This window comes from Bombus huntii, chromosome 7 (genome assembly GCF_024542735.1).
Source record: "Bombus huntii isolate Logan2020A chromosome 7, iyBomHunt1.1, whole genome shotgun sequence".
Classification (NCBI taxonomy): Eukaryota; Metazoa; Arthropoda; class Insecta; order Hymenoptera; family Apidae; genus Bombus; species Bombus huntii.
The window spans coordinates 9,383,867-9,402,364 of record NC_066244.1 but is presented as its reverse complement, the minus strand read 5'-3'; the positions used below and the strand labels follow the sequence as shown (position 1 = coordinate 9,402,364).

Genomic DNA, 18,498 nt, shown 5'->3' with positions numbered 1-18,498 from the left:
TAATAAAACCTTTGTTTCACCGATGTTCGAGGTCTATAAATGAGAATTATTAATATTTTAACTAACTTAAATTATTTTCTAGACGCGTATGTCCTTTTACAGGAATAAAGAGGAAAATGTGGAATGGAAAAGGATTAATACAGAAATACAACGAGTGACAAATTGTTTAAAAAAATTAAACTCCTCTCGCATCTATTCTACATTGATCTTTCATTTACTCGTACAGCACATTTTCGTATATACATGATTATAACACACTTCATTCGTACAGACAAAACACGCATACATTGTAACACTAGACAATACTATGCTATCTTTTGTAATAGGAATAATAAACTTCGAGTTTAAAAACGTCGTCCCAAATTAGAAAAGTTTCGCTTCTTCCTATACGTTCTCAATTTCTATTTAGACATAATTATTATTCAAGCACAGTAATTATGAATTTGTTGAAACCACTGTCAAGTATCACTTGTATCTTTAACAACGTCTTTCTTTGCTCCTTTGATTATAAACTAATGACATTTAATGACGTAACTGTAAACTTCTTAAACTTGGAATAAAAGGTATCCTAGAAGACGTTCTTAAAAGAAATTCGAATAACTCAATCTTCACTTCTTGTAACTGCTTATGAAGAAACGATAACAGAGAATGAACAATATATTAATACTAGCAGTCATCAAAATATTATTTATGCAAATAACATTAATTACTATTATAATAATGAAGAAGAATGAACTGATAAAATACTGTCCGTGTAACGTAATCGCACAATTATTTAAATATTCGTTCGAATGATGTTCGTGCGAATTGGAAAAGTCTACAGTTCAGAGAAAGACAGTTCGACGACACTTTGTACAAAAATAATAGCTACAGACACGAACTATGGCCTATAGTTTATTCAAATATATGCATAATTGAACGTCGGATGAAATCAAGTCAAACTGTCTCTCATTGATGTTTTGGAAAAAATACTGGCTTCACGTGTACAAAGGGTGTAATTTGTTGGAATGTACGAAATGATCAAATGTTGTAATAAGCGTATTATTCGCGTCTTTTCTCATTCCTTTACCGGGAAATGTTCAACTCTTTTTCTGTGGAAGAATCAATGCCAACAATCCTCCAACTGAAAGTAATCGAACAATTAATTATTATCAATGAAACTTGATTTGACATAAGGAAAAAAGGGAAATAAGCAAAGGAACTGGACAAGTTGAAAGGAATAAAGATGTTTACTCACAGATCACTATACTGCCGACCAAAAAGATTGGCACCTCGCAGCTGATGTCGAGCAACATTCCAAAGGCTAAATTGCTGGCGATCGCGCCAATTCTGCCAAAACAGGTCATCATACAAATCGCAACGGCGCCTACATGCGTTGGAAATATGTCAACCACTATGCTGCTGATCACGAAATTTGCTGTGACTATCATCAACGAGAACATGCAGCTCACCATTAAAATTTGCAAGGAGGACTCGACGAAGTATATCGCGAAGCCAAACATTCCAGCCAACAACATGGTTGTTACTGAAACAGAAAGGAATTGTGCAATTTTTAAACGAGACCTCGCACGCTTTTCCCGTCTAACTCACTAAATTCGTTTCAATGAAAATATTTCAAATTTACCTGGAATTGTTCGTCGGCCAACGCGATTTGCCAAATATCCAGATACGATGTTGCCAAGCAAGCAAAATGCGTTGATCGTCAATGAATTGATGAAAACCATCTCGTCCATGTTAGATGAACAATCAGTCTCAGTCGTCGAGTTAATTAAAACGTTCGTTGAATTAAGCGAAATATTTGACGCTGGCGTCACAGTAGCTTGCAGGTCACTTTCTTGGATTAGTTTGCAAACGCTTACGCTTCGATTGGGATGTAAATGTTGGTAGCTTTCAAAACGATTGAACAGCTCTGGTAACCATAAACCGAATCCATAGTATCTGAAAAATTATAAGATGAATTTTATTTAGTAAAGGATATAATAACGTAATTGATCGATTACAAAATTCCTCGACAATCTATTTAGTAGATTAAGATATCGAATCTTTCATTAAATTATACAGGGAATTCCACAGGTTTCTATACAAATATTTAATATATACATTTTTCTTGATTTTTATGTTAATTAGCGTGAGAAACGTCTGTTTAATCTGAAAATCAAATAAGAAGACGTTCCATTAATATGGAATTGATTAATATTATATCCAATCTTTTCTTTTCTTACAGGAAATAATGTAATTGTTTGATATTATTCGTATTTCTGTTTACTCTGTTTCTATCTATAAAATATGAGAGATATGCAACACTGTGACAAGTATTTTGTATTACAAAATTGTAGCAAATATCACAAGTACATTAAGATTGTTAACGGGCTAGAATTTAATCGAAGCGTGGCAAGATTGTATCCGCGATATGATTTATGAACAGCTTACCCGCACATATTCGCAAAGTAAATAGTCCAACAGAGAAGCGCGTATTTCAAAAGTGGCGGTGACGCGAGCGAACGCATCTGTTGCCAAATATTTTTCAGCAATTCCATTAGTACTCTGGACGCGGAGAAAGACGTATTATTAACATTATTAATATTCATCGTATCATCGGACAACAAGACTTTTACCTGAAACACAAGTACAACATCGTTAGACACGAATTTATTCCCTTCGTCATATTTTTTACATATACATGGGTGTTCGGCTACAGGTGTCAGGAAATTCAACGAGTGATTCTTGAAGTTGAAACAAAACGAAGATCAATAATAAAAAAGATCGCGTTTTCGGTTTTGGTTTTTAGTTATTGACAATTAAAAAAATCGGTTAAAATGCCCCTGCACGCGAGCAAACCTCCTTACACGAACAAAAGGAGGTCAGCCTAAGCAGCGGGGCGCACAGTGATCCTCAATCCCAACGATATATGGGCGGCAGCTTACCTCGTACAGGTCGTAGAGAAGATCATCGTATTCAGAGATTTTAACGTACCGTAATCGTCGAGTTATATTGCAAAATGTCTTTGCGCTGGATATAGTCCTATTGCGATATTTTCCGGCGTATAAACATCGCGCTTTTGCGCTATTACCGTCCGCCGCATCGTAACAGATGTACGCGTCCGAAAGTTCTCTAAATGTATACATTTTATAATAAATATGGCTACAATATAAATACTGCTACACTGCATACAACACTCACAACGTATACAACATGCTCAGTATATACTCAACACACTACGGCACACGCAATATAATTATTATTAATTATAATATTTTCAGTTCTGTGAAAGTTTTTCGTCGATTGTCGAAACGATTCTGTTCGTTCAAAACTGTTCAACTCTCTTGCCTCAAGATGTGTAAAACATGGAAATGTAGTTCTGATGAGTTCATTCCGAGCTCTTTGCCAATGCTTTCACCTTCTTTGTATAACTATCCAGCTACAGTACAGGAATTATCCAGCTACAGTCATAATTTAAATTTCCTGACACCTGTACCCTGTATGTTTAATATTCTCTACTTTGATAACGAAATAAAATTAAAAAATTAAAAATCACGATGTATGTACTTTAAATAGCCGTAGTAATTTTGATAAGAATATTTGTCAATAAATAATATTGCCTTAAATTACAAAATAGGCGATATTTAAGAAAATAGAAATTGAACGATTGAAAGATTAATTAATTTAACAATTGTTAATTTTGTTGATAGCAAATGCTTAGGCGATGATGATTCGATAGTGTCTGTGCTTTCCTTTGCAATTTTTGTAATGTTGTTAATTTCAAAATTATTAAGTTGCATCGATGCTTACGGGATAGTCGTCCTCGTTACGGCCAGTGTTTATCGCGTAGATTTTTCGTAAAATTGCCAGTGCTTCGTCCGTTTTTCCCTGAGAGACCAAAAATTTCGGACTTTCGGGATATCTAGCCGCGATCAAAGTTACCATTAACGTTGGTATTCCAATAATAGCCAGAAAGAGTCGCCAAGAATTATACAACATGCCATTGAATCGAAGGGATATTGGCAGCGGTATGATAATCCAAGCCAAACCTAACAAACAGAGAAAGTCCTTATATAGTTGCATAATAATTTCTATGTGTAACATATTTAAGAAATATTATTATGAAATTGTTCTAAACATTTGATCAATGTTCTTTCAATTATTAGATTATTACGTACCAAGATCATTAACTAAAAAATGTAATATTAAATTTGTTAGTTAATTATTTAATTTTATTCGTTATTATTATAATTATTTATTATTCAAATAGTTGTATTAGTAAATAAGAGTTTTACAAGACTGTAAACGATTCTTACCAGGCAATATCAACCACGATAGGGTCCAGAAGAATCCTACGTAACAGATAGTTTTTACTCTATGTTTCGCTGTGTGGAATTCACCAAGATATGTATAGACGAGAGAACCAGGAGCTCCTATGCTAAAGCCAAAGAGTAATTGTTAAAAAATAATATACGTAAATTATAATAAATAATATTAACATATAACAGAAAATCCTTTTTGCAAGTTCATGCGCTTACTACGAACACGCGACTTGTGTAAAAGTCGTATTAATTTTACGAAGCGATTACAAAAATTCATATATTATCGAGATTGCAAGGAATAATACAAAATAACGAAAGATATATCGTAGATCGAAATAAACGTTAAGTTCGTATTTCTTTTTCTTTTTTTTTTTTTTTTTTATATGCGAAAATGAGCACGATACTATGGACTGACTAGATATATAATGCAATATTTATTACATAATATGTAATATACTTACAAGAATCCACTGAGTGCTCTGAAAATTAACAGCACTTTAAAGCTTTGAGAGAAACTTCCTCCAATTGACAAAATACTGTCACTTAATAAAGTAAGGAGGAGAATATATCTCCTTCCGTAGGCATCTGCAAATACTCCCCAGAAAAGGGAACTTACAACTCCGCCTAATGAAAGAAAATATCAGGTTAAATTAAACGTGAACTAAATACCGATAAATACCATAGCAATATCGTCACAATATTACGATGATATTAACATGATTCTATCTTTTTACAGTTCGTAGTTTAGAGGATGTAAATTGGTAAATAAGAAAAATAAGAAAAAAAATTTCTTCCTATAAGTTAACTTTTCGCAGTAAGTTTGTTTTAATATTCAATTGAACGATAGAATACAATTGTTTTCGATAATTCATATCGTATTTGAGTATTTTCTTTTCAAAAAAAAAACTTGATTACGAAAGTATAATTGATTGTTACAAAATAGAAATTTCGTATTTTGAACGTCCTAGATCATGTAACGACTTTTGTCTTCGACGAATACTATATGCAAGGAAAGATTAATCGACTTTAGTCGTACAAGCTACGAGTGGGATGTTATATAAAAAACTGCTCTTCAACTTTCCTAATGAAATAAGTGCTATCTAACGTGTCTAATACATTGCAATAAATGTACATAGGTAGTTGGGATATCGTAGTATTTTTATGTTCCTACTAAATAATTTTTTTTACTATTGTACTTGGCAACCACATTTTGTTGCATTATAAATAATATAATCATTTTACACATCTAGTAGATCATAAAATGTTTTATTTCCAAGTATTATCGATAATGCTTTAGTTTTTCTGAATTGAATTCCAATTAAATTCGAATTAAATTTCCAATTTGTGGAAATACTGAAAACATAGTTAGAATAAATGCGACTGGCAAATAACGAATAATGCAATTGAATAAAATTAAACAATCATAAATACTTTACTTTTCCATTTTCACTTAATCCATTTGCTAAAGGAAACGAAAAAACGAAGACGTTTTTAATGATCGTTTTTCAATGTGGATCCTATCCATTTTAAGGGGTCAAATTTGATTTTCCAATAAAACAAAGCTGTTACGAATGAACATAGGACGAAGAAAAACCTTTATGCAAAACGTTCAGTAGCTTGTAACTTCTTCAGTTCTCATTTCGCTATATTGGACAAATTATACGAAAGTATTTGAGGTTTCTTTTATATATTCGAACGATTTAAAAAAATTAAATAATCTTACGTTTATACTTCTTTTGTTTTCGCAAGTTCCGAAGCTTCCGGATTTCAAGGATACATTTAAAAAATACATTATCGACAGACTTCACAGCCGGAAGATTAGAAACTCGGAAATAAACGTAACGGCCGTACGTTTGCTTTTGACACGCGCATTCTTAAAATAAAAATACATGATTGTGTTGATACCTAAGAGAAAGGCGACGTTCAAAAGACCTTTTTGTTCAGAACTCAAATCGAGATCACACTCTGCGGATGGTAAAATGTACGCGTTTATTCCGTTCTGACAACCAACGCAGAGGAACATTGCTCCACAGAGTAATACGAAGCCATAGTGGAATTTTCCGTACCCTAAAACAGTAAATTAAATTTCCCATTAGTCTTTTTGCCGTTTGAAGTGGTCAAATTAATTAAATACTAACATGACGTTGAGTATCTGCTCGTGTAATTAATTGTATATAAATCAAGAAATTCTCAGAATTGAAGGATTAATACACTGTGAATGTGGAAATTGTAGAAAATGTAGGATTATAGAAAATTAATTGCGCTAGAGTGTATTAATAATTTCTGGTTACAGTGTTATTATTTAAATTTGTATTAAAGAACCGTGTATATCGTTTTAATGAACGTAAGTGAATAACAAAGTAAATGGAAAATAATAAAAAATGAAGTAACAGAGAAACAAAAAGAATAATTCGTACCACACAGTTTGATGGCTTTTTCGAAATCTGCAGCGCTTTCCTTGCCTGCATTGTTCTCTGAACAAACAAAAAACACATACGTATATTAGACATTTGTATTAAAAGAATTCAGTAAAAAATAAATATATGTAGTATAGAATGTTGTATACATTGGGAATATTTTAGTTATATTATATTAGTTTTTAAAAAATATTTTTATGAATTAACTATGTACCTATAATTGTTAACTTTTATATGTGTTTGAGAAAATAGCTACAATTTAATATTTCCATATAAATTAACGCTATAGTGGCAATATTTATATTATACCAGTTTAATGATCACCTTCGATTTAAGTCGCTATAACGAATATCGAGGACATGCGATCCATATCGATGCTATGACAATCATTATTTTCATAAAAATGTTATATAAACTCACGATTTACCATTACGTGAATAGGACACGGTCTCCAACTTGTATATTCACAATTGATCCAACTAACAATTTTGCAAATATTATATCTTATTATTTGATTATTTATATTGTTACTATTAAATATACTGTATAAGAAACTATGTCAAAAAAGATGATGATATTTAGTGGCAGGAATATTTATTTTTAACATAAATCGTTTTAAGAGCTACTTTGATTATTTTTTTTTCTGAAAATGTTATAACACGATTATACACGATTTACCACAAACTGGGCTATTTTTTAAAATATTAATCAAGAAGAGAAAGTTATAGAAAAGAGAAAATCTTTTCTTTGTTTTCACGAGAAAGATAAATTTTAATAGAGAAATCTGTGTTCTCAGATATTAAATCACATTCTTATAGATATTTACAAAAGCTCAGAGCTTTAAAACAAAATCTTCTAGATAAATACAGGCTCTATATACAGTTTCATTTATTTACCTCGACCTTCGAAAAAAAATATATATATATATATTTGTATCGTTTCTCCACTTAGCCCTCCAATTAAAGTCGATATTGTGTAAGGTGAAATTTATCATACACAGAGCGGAATATCGCCAAACAGAATTCTTGACATTCTACCGGGTCGTTTTTAATTACCATTAGCACAATCAAGATAGTGACACCAGCAATTGATGGTAAATGCACAGTAAACGAAGTCCATTAAATTTGTCTTTACGAAAGGTCGACATAACTTTAGCTGTAAAAGTATCTTCAGATAAGACTGAACGACAGCTAGTACATTACGTATGTTTTATAAAAATTGTTAATCGCAAGAAAAGGGAATTTTTATCATGTTAAACAGAATACTTTTATTCAACCCCATGTTTAATATAAAATAATCGAAGGTAAATAAAATAAATCAAACGTAGAAAACGATTTAAAACAATTCTTGAATCATTTTATTCACATACACGAGTCACGTTTTTCAATTTTTCTGGATAGAAATACGTGAATCGATAAAGTCACGCGCAATTTAGCTTATGATAAATATAGTAAATAACAAACAGACTATCGAAAATAATTGTAAGATCTCGTGCTGTGGGAAACGAGCCAAATACCAGAAAAGAGGACAGCTGTATACTTAACCTGCATACAGTTTTGCTAAATAGTTAGTACTATTATTAGCTATGTTGACATCCGATATATGTATATAGGTACTGTATCATAATTCACTAAATTAGTTATGATATTTGTCTAAATTTCTTAACTCACCTATATAGCGTATATTTATCGATCAATTATCGTGTCAATACTGTCAGCTTAAAATTAAATTAATTCTATCGAATATTACAAAGAAGCAAGTCTATATTATATCTAACAATTTTGAAATCCAACATTCCTTTAACGTGGCAAATTTATCTCTTCGCGCATTTATTGGGATATTTGTTTAAAACTCCTTCGTCTCTCTTTGAATCTTTAAGAAACTAACTTTGGGCGTTGGTCGTCGCTACTACGATGGCGCATGCTTTTCCATTCGCATAACAATAAATTCCGTTCGCTTGTGCTTTTTCATCCTTTGGAGATCACAAGACGAATCGAAAACACGTATCCCCTTTCTGTTCATTGTATGAAAGCTTACTTCGCAAATAGCTAATTTCAAGTACGAACAATACAACTGTGTTAACATTTCTATATTAGATCATCTCTTAACCGCTTGATAACAATGGTAAGTCACGTTGCAAACATCGTAGAAACAGTAAGATCTATATCTGTCATAATCTTCTACGAAAATATGTACGTGCATCCTTATCCGTTCTTCGTACACTCGCGTTAATTAATAGACAATTCGTTAAGATAACACCAACGATCGCTAGTTGACGAAAAATTATTGACGAAGAAGATTTCGGAGAATTCATGATCATTTCGTTACGGGGAATTCCAAACCGCGAAAGCAATTCTAATTAAAATTTCTATTAAACATCCTATTCGATATCGCTGAATAGATCGAGCGTAGGTGTTTTGATAAAAGAAAAAAAATTGTACGAAGAAATATGACTTTGTTCAAATATTTTTCAGCAATCAGCCAGCTTAGAAATCGAATCAATGAAGTGACGTAAATCGATCGATTGCTAATATAAACGGCAGATAAAATGATAATGAAAAGGAGTAATTATATTCTAACATTTCCTCTATCGTACCACCTGTGGCATATTCAAATACGACGGATATGTCTGCAGATCGACCCCCTGTACTTTTTGACAAATACACGAACAAACAGCAGGTTTGGATCGAAATTACAGCAACAAAGGTTGAAGGAAGTAATTATTGTGACTTCAACAATAATTACTTTGATGTTGTTTCGCTTGATTATACCGCTATACAGGAACATGACTTTTATGCGGCGAATACGAAACGAAACCAATTTGATTTGTCGTAAATAGATACAGTACCGTTGCCCATAACTATTATTGGCCGTGAATTTGTTAGAAAAATCGGACAAATTTTACATTATTTAGCGTTTTACATTTACAAAGCGTATGCCAATGTAGTAGCAGATTTATAAGAAAATAAGTGAAAAGTAGAAGCAGTAGACAGCATCCAATTTTTACTGGATATTCAATAATCGTAATTGTCCTAAAACACTTGTAATAAGCGTAAATGAAAAATCATACATTTAAGAAAAATGTAACTATCGTTAAATAGAAAATGATCGCTACTTTTTGAGGGCGGAGGGCGGGGGAGGGAGAAGCGAAACGATACGATCGAAGTAGAGACATTAAAGTATAAAGTTTTGTATCAATAATCTCGATTCGATAATTCAATATTTATCTCAGAGAGTAGTTTAGTACGATCGAGAACAAAATTCCTTCTTTATCAAATTCAAGCTTCCTCGAAAGACACGTAGTTCGGTTAAAGAATCTCTGGCTAAGAGGATATCGAATCTTTCATAACTCGTTCTTTGCATTTTTAAACGATAAAAATTAAGCGAAATGCATAATTATCGAAATACAGGTGACAAACGAATAATAACGTTAGCTATGTAATTTAACGAAATGATGAACTATTAAAAAATGACGAACCTTGATGATGTACAGTATAATATGTACACAATAGTTAGAAAAGTTTCACGATTTTGATAACGTTTTCATCGTTCAATCGTGCGTCTTTTCATCAACAATACCTGTCATTGACGTAAGAAAGCACAGTCAATCAATGACGTAAGTAACCCTGGTATCGTATAATACGATACGTTAAAAGCAAAATATTTGATTGTGGAATTTAATTTATTCTACCTACATTTGTTTTCATGGTCAGAATTGTTTTAGCTGCGGATTATCATTTTACTGTTTAGTAACAATGCAGATGAACAAGCGATGACGCAAAAGGACATTACGCTTTCAAAAATTACGTTCACGCGTATTTTTCACTAATATTGACAAATTCGCTGAAATGCAACATTTTCGATCGTTTACGAGAGACGTTTGGCAATTTCGAATGTTTTAAGTAAATCAGGTCAATCAAAAGTTTGTCCTCTGTCATTTAAAAAAGAACTGACGATCATAAGCCTTTTAATAATGCAATATTATAGTAATTATTTCATAATAATTACACAATTTTTCAAACAGCCTCAAACAATTTCCAAATCGTATCGTAACCAAAAATAAGATATCGATTATCAATATGCTATGACATTTGATGTTTATCGGCATTTTAAATATTTCACAATCAAAATAATAAACTCGGACACGATTTTTGCTTTGTAAATATAATTTATTTACAAATATCTTTGTATTTGCAGTTTTCCATCTTATCGAATTTGAACGTAACACACTGAAATCATGTTTATACCTGTAAAGAGCCTGTTGCCAATATGTTATTTCTTTTGTAGTCATACAAAATAATTTTTCTAAGTAATCTTTTCGTAGCACTGCAAACTGTTTTAACGAGATATTTATAAAAATAATGATATTACATAAAAATCGTGAAGCAGATTTAATATCAAATTTTAACTCTTGAAATAATCATCCTTCAAAGCAATGGCTATATCTACATTTTGTTTTCATTCTGATATTTCCTATTATTATGAGCCTGCTGGCGTAGTACCAGTGGCATATATAAACGATTCTTCGGATCCGATTAAAATCTAATTAAAATCTTAAAATATCACAGCCATCGTTATGATTCGTTGAAAGGGAAAAAAAGCCGGGTAGATGGATTGTTTAAAAATGATCTTTAGCATACGCATATTATCTTTGCTTAATATTTATGCTAAACTATTTTGATCCCACGTTATTAAAATTCCGTACTACGATAGCCTTCTCACAAATGATTTATCTCGCACGTGAGAATCTCTTTTTCTATGTAGAACGATCGCAATAATAATAACCATTATAAAATCATGCAGGAAGAAAATCGAAGAAATCAACATTTATTTAAATCCAGATAGAATATCGTGCTACTAAATAATCTGCAAATTAGAAATGCTACTTTCTGTTATTCACATAAAAACTCGATAAACTCAATGAGAGAATGATTCGACGATTTTAAACGTAAATCATTTTTAATAAAAACAACAATCCAAACAACGTCGAAGAAATTTAAAAGAATGATAAATTATTTGAAAATGTCGTGAAAACCTAAATATTTCAGAATTTCACAAATCAAATGTTCACCGAATAGTTTAGATCGCTATATTTATTATATCTTCTTTCGATCGGTTTCATATTTATAAATTACTCAAATCTCCCTCGAAAAATCATCTTGGATAAACTACAATATACACGGCAAATGATACTGTATTTTATAATATTGAAAAATTAAAATGAGGAAATAATCAATTACCGTGTTAATTACATCCTATCAAATCACTGAATAATACCCTATCAAAAATCATTGTCAACGAACGTATCTCAACATCGTTCCGATATAGTTAAAGAAGAGTAAAAAAAAAAAAAAAAAATAATAAATAAAATGGCCCATTTTACTAGAAAATGAAAACAGAAAAATTGGTAGGAAATACTTACCCACTATATAGGACAAGGAGGCAACCTGATTAACCATAGCGATTAAGCTTGCAACGGCTAGAACACTAGTCTTCTTTCTTGTCAAACAGCGAGCAAAGACTGCCGTTGAAAGCAGGCAGAATCTTATGTGTTACCCTCTGTAGCGCGGATGGAAAACGTTCGCGCGATCCACGGCCGCGTCTCTTTAAATATTGTCATGCGCTTGTACGATCGGCCAGGGTCGAATCCCCGCGCGATTCGCCAAACCGAAAATCGTCTCCCCTACTTTTCGCGCCGGTGAACCTCCACGTGCAAAACTGATTTCCCATTTGTTGTATCGCCTGTTCGCATCGCCAGTGACGCACGTTGCGTTTCGAGATTTCGGCGACGAAACTCTTCGTGTATACGCAACTCGCGATCGTTCGTCAAAACGCGTAAGCGTAAAAAGTGATTTAACTTTCAAGGAAATTATATTCGCGATACAAAGTGTCCATCTTTTCTCTCTAGCGAATCAATCTTCATTCTCATCTTCGTGCGTATTTGCGACTAACGGTACGTCGCTCAAATTTAAACGAAATCCATCAAATAATAAATAGAATAAAAAATGTATTTTATTTGTAATTCAATAATTTGATAATTATCGGTTCAAAGAACAAGTAAATGATAGCAATTAAGTTTGTACGAGCTTTAGCTTTACGAAACTTTGGAATATGTATAAATACCACGGTAAAAGTTGCAACATTTAGTTTGCTTCAGAGTTAGGAACTATGTGTCGATTAACAGGTGTTTATCTCGTTCAAATACATACTTAAGAATTACGTTTATATAATTAGAATTTTTTTCATAACTGTAATTACGTAATTTGAGTTACCACTCAGGACTTAAAGACTCTTGTGCGAAAGCTAAACAATATCGATATCATAGAACGAAGGATAAATATTGATAAAAGTACATAATAAAAATGTTCTTTGTTACGTTATTACAATTACAATTGCGTTGGTATATTATAATTTTACAAGTGATACATAGTTGTTATATCAGCGTTAAATTTAAATTAGACTAATATAACATAGTGTGTGCATATAATATAAAAGTAGTAAAATATTAATATTCAGCAATTTGATATTGGTATAATTCGATACATTTAACGAAAACAATTTATTAATTACATTGCAACGGGTAAAAAAATATGTGATATTGTATAATACTTTTTTTTCGCCATTCCAATCAATTGCGGTTTTTCCAACAAATTTTTTACGTAGCAAAGTAATCCTCCTAACTTCTCAAAAAATTCCAAGTCTTTCGATCCAATTTTAAGCAAATTGAATTCAGTTTCAAAGGCTGTTGCGACAGTTTTAGAAGTCACCGTACTTACATACGACATTTCCAGTGCATAGCATCGCATGTTTGTTCGTCATGTTACGCGTCGGCCTTTCTTTAATTTTGTAAATTGAAAATTGCAAAATCATCATACAAATCGTTTAAAACATCTGGAAAATTGTCATCCGAATAAATGTACTGTTTGCGATGATGGACAAAGAGAAATCCGGAAGAAATATTGTAGGATCACGTAGTAACGAGAACGATTCTGTACAATCGTTGCGAGAAATTTTCAACATGTACACAACTAATATAAAGCTAAAAAGTGTACTTTTCAAATTTTCGTTACTGGCTCAGATAAAAAGGTCGTAAGAAGTGATGTTTACCATTTTCTTCGGGATTTCGAAGAACAAAAATTTTTTCAAAAATTTTTTTACGCGTCGTCCAGAAATCTAATCCTGCTAACTACTTAGAACGATTTAAGTCGTTCGATCAAATTTAAAAGCAGATATTCTGCTTTAAAATTGCTAATACTTATATTCCCAATTGTATATTAATACGTATGTATAATTATAATTATAACTGAAAGTCGACATGTAAAACCGATTCTGAGATAAGATTTCCAATTTTGATTGGCATCAGCAATTACATATGTCCTTTAACACAAATGTGAAGATTGGTAATAATGTTTGTGTTGGGTGCGGTTGTGTTGGGTTGGGTTTGCGATTAGGAATGAATCAATATAAGTAGGTACTGTTTTACTGTCGCGCCTTCACTATGATGGAATATGTCAATAAGAAAGCGAAAAAAATGACATATTCTTTAAGTATTATTTTTATCATGAGTACTACAAATATATTAATCCACGATAGAATAAACTGCAACTAATACGTATTTAAATATTGATTACAAGTATAAGTGCCTTCATTATCTCATAATTATTCTAATCAATGATTATATGATTTTAAAAATTTAATAAATTAAATATCTCTGAAATTAAAAATAATCAATATTTAATCAAGAAATGAGTATCAAATAAGAGATTTTCAAAAAATATTTAAATCTTATTATAATTAAACATCATTTATTTATTTTTCCGCTTTATTTTTTGTATAATTTTTATAACTTATCATGATAAGATCATCAAAATATCATAATTGGTGAAAGGAATGATATATTTTGATATATACTTTTTGTGTTTAAATTATATTTATTCTATATTTTTGACTTCCTTTTTCGCGTAGAATCACCCCCTTTCCGCTTGTACCACCAGTTATCAACCACCCTGTATATAATGTTTGATACTACTAGCAATGTTTCAATTTGGCGCAAATGGCTTAGTAGAAAGTTCAGTTATAGTAGATGTTTCCTCTTCCTTCTAACCTAGGTACGTGTTGTATTATTACGTAATTAAAAATTTTAGTGAAAAAGGAAGAAAAACACTATGTATTCCTATATTGACTGGAACATGTAATTAGAGAAGACATATTTTTTAATGTAATGTTATGAATTTTATTAAAATATCTGAATGAAACTTGTAATAAATTTCTAGTAATATAATTTAAAACAGAAAGATACAGGAGATTATTTAATTCAAAGAGAAAAAACCTACGAAAGATTGAAAATAGTTTTTTGATAACATCAGGTAATACAGAATTCATATATATAATAAAGTTATATAAATCAAATAGGTTAGAGTAGCACATGTTTTAATGATAAAACAGTACATTTCATCTTTATATCTCAAATGAGATAAATACATTATTTCAATATATTTTATAAAAGTATTAAGTAAAAATTTCTTACTAGAAACCACTATTGTATAGTAACTTATAGAACATCGTTCTTATATAAACAGTACTATCAAGTAATATTAAGAGAGTAATTTTTTGTTATCATCTTTAGTCAATTATAGCATACTTATAATTTAAAAGATTCTTTTTTAAATAAAATGTACAGTGTTGATAATGTCAATTAATTTTCTAAATTACTTCATTCATACTACAAATATACGATTCTTGCACACTGTTATTAAAAATAGGAATAAACATTGCATGTACATCAATAAAACAAATCCTTTTCAATCATACTGAGGTAAGAAAAACAATGCACCAATAGAATTAAATTATGTAATAAATTGTATTTTCTCTGTCCTTGAATATAACAGTGACAATCGACGCTATAATAGAATTCTTTTATCAATGGTTAAGACTATGGTGAACTAGAACCTAACCTCATTATGAGTTTCTTGATTTTTACAATTTAAAAAGTGTAATATAATAATCTTAGTTTTTTCTTAAGTTATTCTTTTGTAAATAAAATAGGTGTGACATTAAGACTTCGCTAATAACAATCTTTAAATAAAATTAATAGGTATGTGTTAATTCATACTATTTATCTCAATGTTTCTATTCTTTATAATTATATGAATTAATATTGCAGTGTCACAAAAATGCTGCAATTTAATACGGCAGCTTTTACAATAGCAACCAGGTTTACTTCTCGATTTTTATGGCGATTAAATGCATCATTAAGTACAAATACAGTAGCAGTAATCTCTGAGTCGAAGACTGCTGTTAAGGTAAAGTTTTATGTTTTTTAATAAAACTCTGTAATTACACACTTATTTTATATTTGAGAAATATTATCTTACTTTACTAAGAAAATAAGTGTTGATTTGTTAAAGCTTGGTGACCAAATAAAGGAAATGATATCAAATATAACGATAGTTGATGAACAACACTTGGGATTGGATAAATTAAAAATAGAATTGTGTAAAGATTTAAATATAAAGCCAATAATTACTGAAAAGATTAAAAAAGCACAAACTGTACAAGAAATACTAGAAACTGTGAAAACATCTTCTATGCCTCAAAATGATATTTTGCATATTCTCAAAGCTATTTCGATTTGGGTACATAATAAGGAGGAAAGTAAATCAAGTACTAAAATAAATAAAAGTTCTGTACAAAGCCAAACAGGAGATAACAACACAACATTTAAAAATTCTCCGCTTAATACTGAAGATTTTTTTTCTCAGTATTATAATCTTTCAACGTCTGCAATGATCAAGGTAAAAAGGTAAAATAACTTTTCTTTAATTTTATTTCATATATATATATATACATATATATATTTGTGATTTGATGTAGAATATAAATAAATTAGCACAAGCAGGTGACAGAAATGTGAAACTTTTAAATTATTTCTTTAACAATATTATTGAATATCATGAATTACTGAGTACGAAAGCATGTTCAAATCTAATGTTTAGTATGAGCACTTTGAATTACTCTGATGAGGTAAGGCCAAAAATAATATTTACTTTAAGATGAAAATTAATAATTAAAAGATATATAAAAGTAGACTAAAATTTATTTTAGAGATTACTTAAAAAAATTTGTAAAGATTTCATAAAGAGTAAAAGTGTTTCTGATAATGAAACTAATTTTGTAACAATAATATCTTTGTTAAAATCTATGGCATTTGTCAGATATAAAAATAATGTATTTTTAAATCAGCTATGTGATGACATTATTAAATCCAAAATAAAATATAGCAACACACAAATTGCAAGCATTTTACAGTCATTTGCAACATTAGGTTATCATTCTCAATATGTAAATGACATCATAGAGGTATGTACCATAAGAAACCTTAAGACAGTTATATTTATTTATTGCTTTGAATTTTCATTCATTTGAATGAATACATTTTTCAACCAAAAGAGGTTTAAATGCACTAAAATATAATCTTATAATTAGGAATATTTCCCAAATTCAGAGATTGAGAAACTTCAATACTCTGCCAGATTAAATCTTGTATGGTGCTTTGCTGTATTCAAAATATTGCAAAACGTACATGCTGAATCTGTATTAAATGAAAAGTTTGTTTCAAAAATATTGATCTTTGGTTAGTATTTATGATTAGAATGAAGGATTTATTTTACATTGATAATAAATTAATGTTTAATTTTATTATATAGATACAGAAATCAACAAAAAATTATCCCATCAGTTAAAATTATTAAATATCAATGGATATGCACAATATGCACTCAACAATTATTCCGGTAAGGTAGAATGTATATTTGGTATTCAAAAAGATATAAGTTAATTTACATATATTTTAACCAATATTTTTAGGACCTCTTTTGAATAATGAGATAGTACCACGTATAGTGAGCAAACGTACAAAACAAAAACAAGCGTATGTTGAAGCACTACAAGTCACATTAAAAAATATGTTGCCATCTACATCTCATTTCAATATGAGTATAAATACCAACATGGGGTTCCTTTTAGGTATTTAAAAAAATATTTCATGATGTGTATTCATTAAAAATTAATATATATTAATTAATTATTATTAATATATATATAGAGTATAATATCATACTTAAATAACATTATAGATGCTGAAATATGTGTAGATCACAAGTTTAATTTTATTAGTATGGATAGTGATACTAAAAATGGAAATTTCATTAAGTAAGTATGAAAAGGAAATTGAAATAATATGTAAATGTAAATTTCAATATAATAGTATATTTAAGAATCATAAATTAAATGACATACTTAATCCATTTTTAGGATAGCTTTATTATTAGTTGATTATTATGACATGTGCCTAGGAGATACAGATTATCAAGGATTAATTAAATTGCATAGACATTTATTGGGATGTAACAATTATGAAGTATTAATTATACCTTACCAATATTTTGGTATAGAAGATAAAATTGAAAAGCGTACAAGTTACTTAAGACATCAAATATTCCAAATATTTCGGAAAAAAACGGATAATAATTAACTATGATTTCATATGTTGTAATATTCGATAAATAAAAAAATTATAGGATGTAATTATGCTTATAGTTTACTTATAATTTTTATAATAATATAAATAATTACTTATAAAAATATACTTATTAATTTGATTAATCATTTATCTGTTTCCTCGATTTCAAATTTTGTTTAGTATAGAAATTATGTAATATAATGTACATATTTTTAAAATATATACATATATACATGCAAAAGTAATAAATATTTGTTTC

At 30.0% G+C, this 18,498-nt stretch overlaps 2 protein-coding genes across 8 annotated transcripts; one reads left to right on the top strand and one right to left on the bottom strand.

The window, feature by feature from the left end:
• Positions 1-160: 160 nt before the first annotated feature.
• On the bottom strand, positions 161-12,339 carry LOC126867698 (synaptic vesicle glycoprotein 2B-like). 2 transcript variants are annotated; one of them, XM_050622508.1, is made up of 10 exons: positions 12,141-12,338; positions 6,719-6,775; positions 6,207-6,368; positions 4,763-4,925; positions 4,296-4,417; positions 3,790-4,028; positions 2,431-2,615; positions 1,625-1,938; positions 1,238-1,525; positions 161-1,123 (listed from the first exon to the last, which is right to left on the bottom strand). In XM_050622508.1, the coding sequence occupies exons 1-10, from the start codon at positions 12,175-12,177 to the stop codon at positions 1,080-1,082; spliced, it is 1,611 nt and encodes a 536-aa protein (XP_050478465.1). In that variant the 5' UTR covers positions 12,178-12,338; the 3' UTR covers positions 161-1,079. The 2 variants fall into 2 exon arrangements, with proteins under 2 accessions (XP_050478465.1, XP_050478466.1); XM_050622509.1 differs by lacking the exon at positions 6,719-6,775 and having other exon boundaries at positions 12,141-12,339.
• A 2,433-nt stretch (positions 12,340-14,772) lies between these two features.
• LOC126868062 (FAST kinase domain-containing protein 4) lies at positions 14,773-18,304 on the top strand. Of its 6 annotated transcripts, none has more exons than XM_050623229.1 (11): positions 14,833-15,084; positions 15,764-15,812; positions 15,882-16,020; positions 16,126-16,512; positions 16,592-16,741; positions 16,823-17,077; positions 17,204-17,351; positions 17,425-17,511; positions 17,585-17,743; positions 17,854-17,929; positions 18,032-18,304. In XM_050623229.1, exons 3-11 carry the CDS (start codon positions 15,892-15,894, stop codon positions 18,249-18,251), a joined length of 1,611 nt encoding a protein of 536 aa, XP_050479186.1. In that variant the 5' UTR covers positions 14,833-15,084; positions 15,764-15,812; positions 15,882-15,891; the 3' UTR covers positions 18,252-18,304. The 6 variants fall into 6 exon arrangements, with proteins under 6 accessions (XP_050479187.1, XP_050479186.1, XP_050479188.1 ...); XM_050623226.1 differs by lacking the exon at positions 14,833-15,084 and adding an exon at positions 15,150-15,533; XM_050623230.1 differs by lacking the exons at positions 14,833-15,084; positions 15,764-15,812 and adding an exon at positions 14,773-14,826.
• The last annotated feature ends 194 nt before the right edge of the window (positions 18,305-18,498 follow it).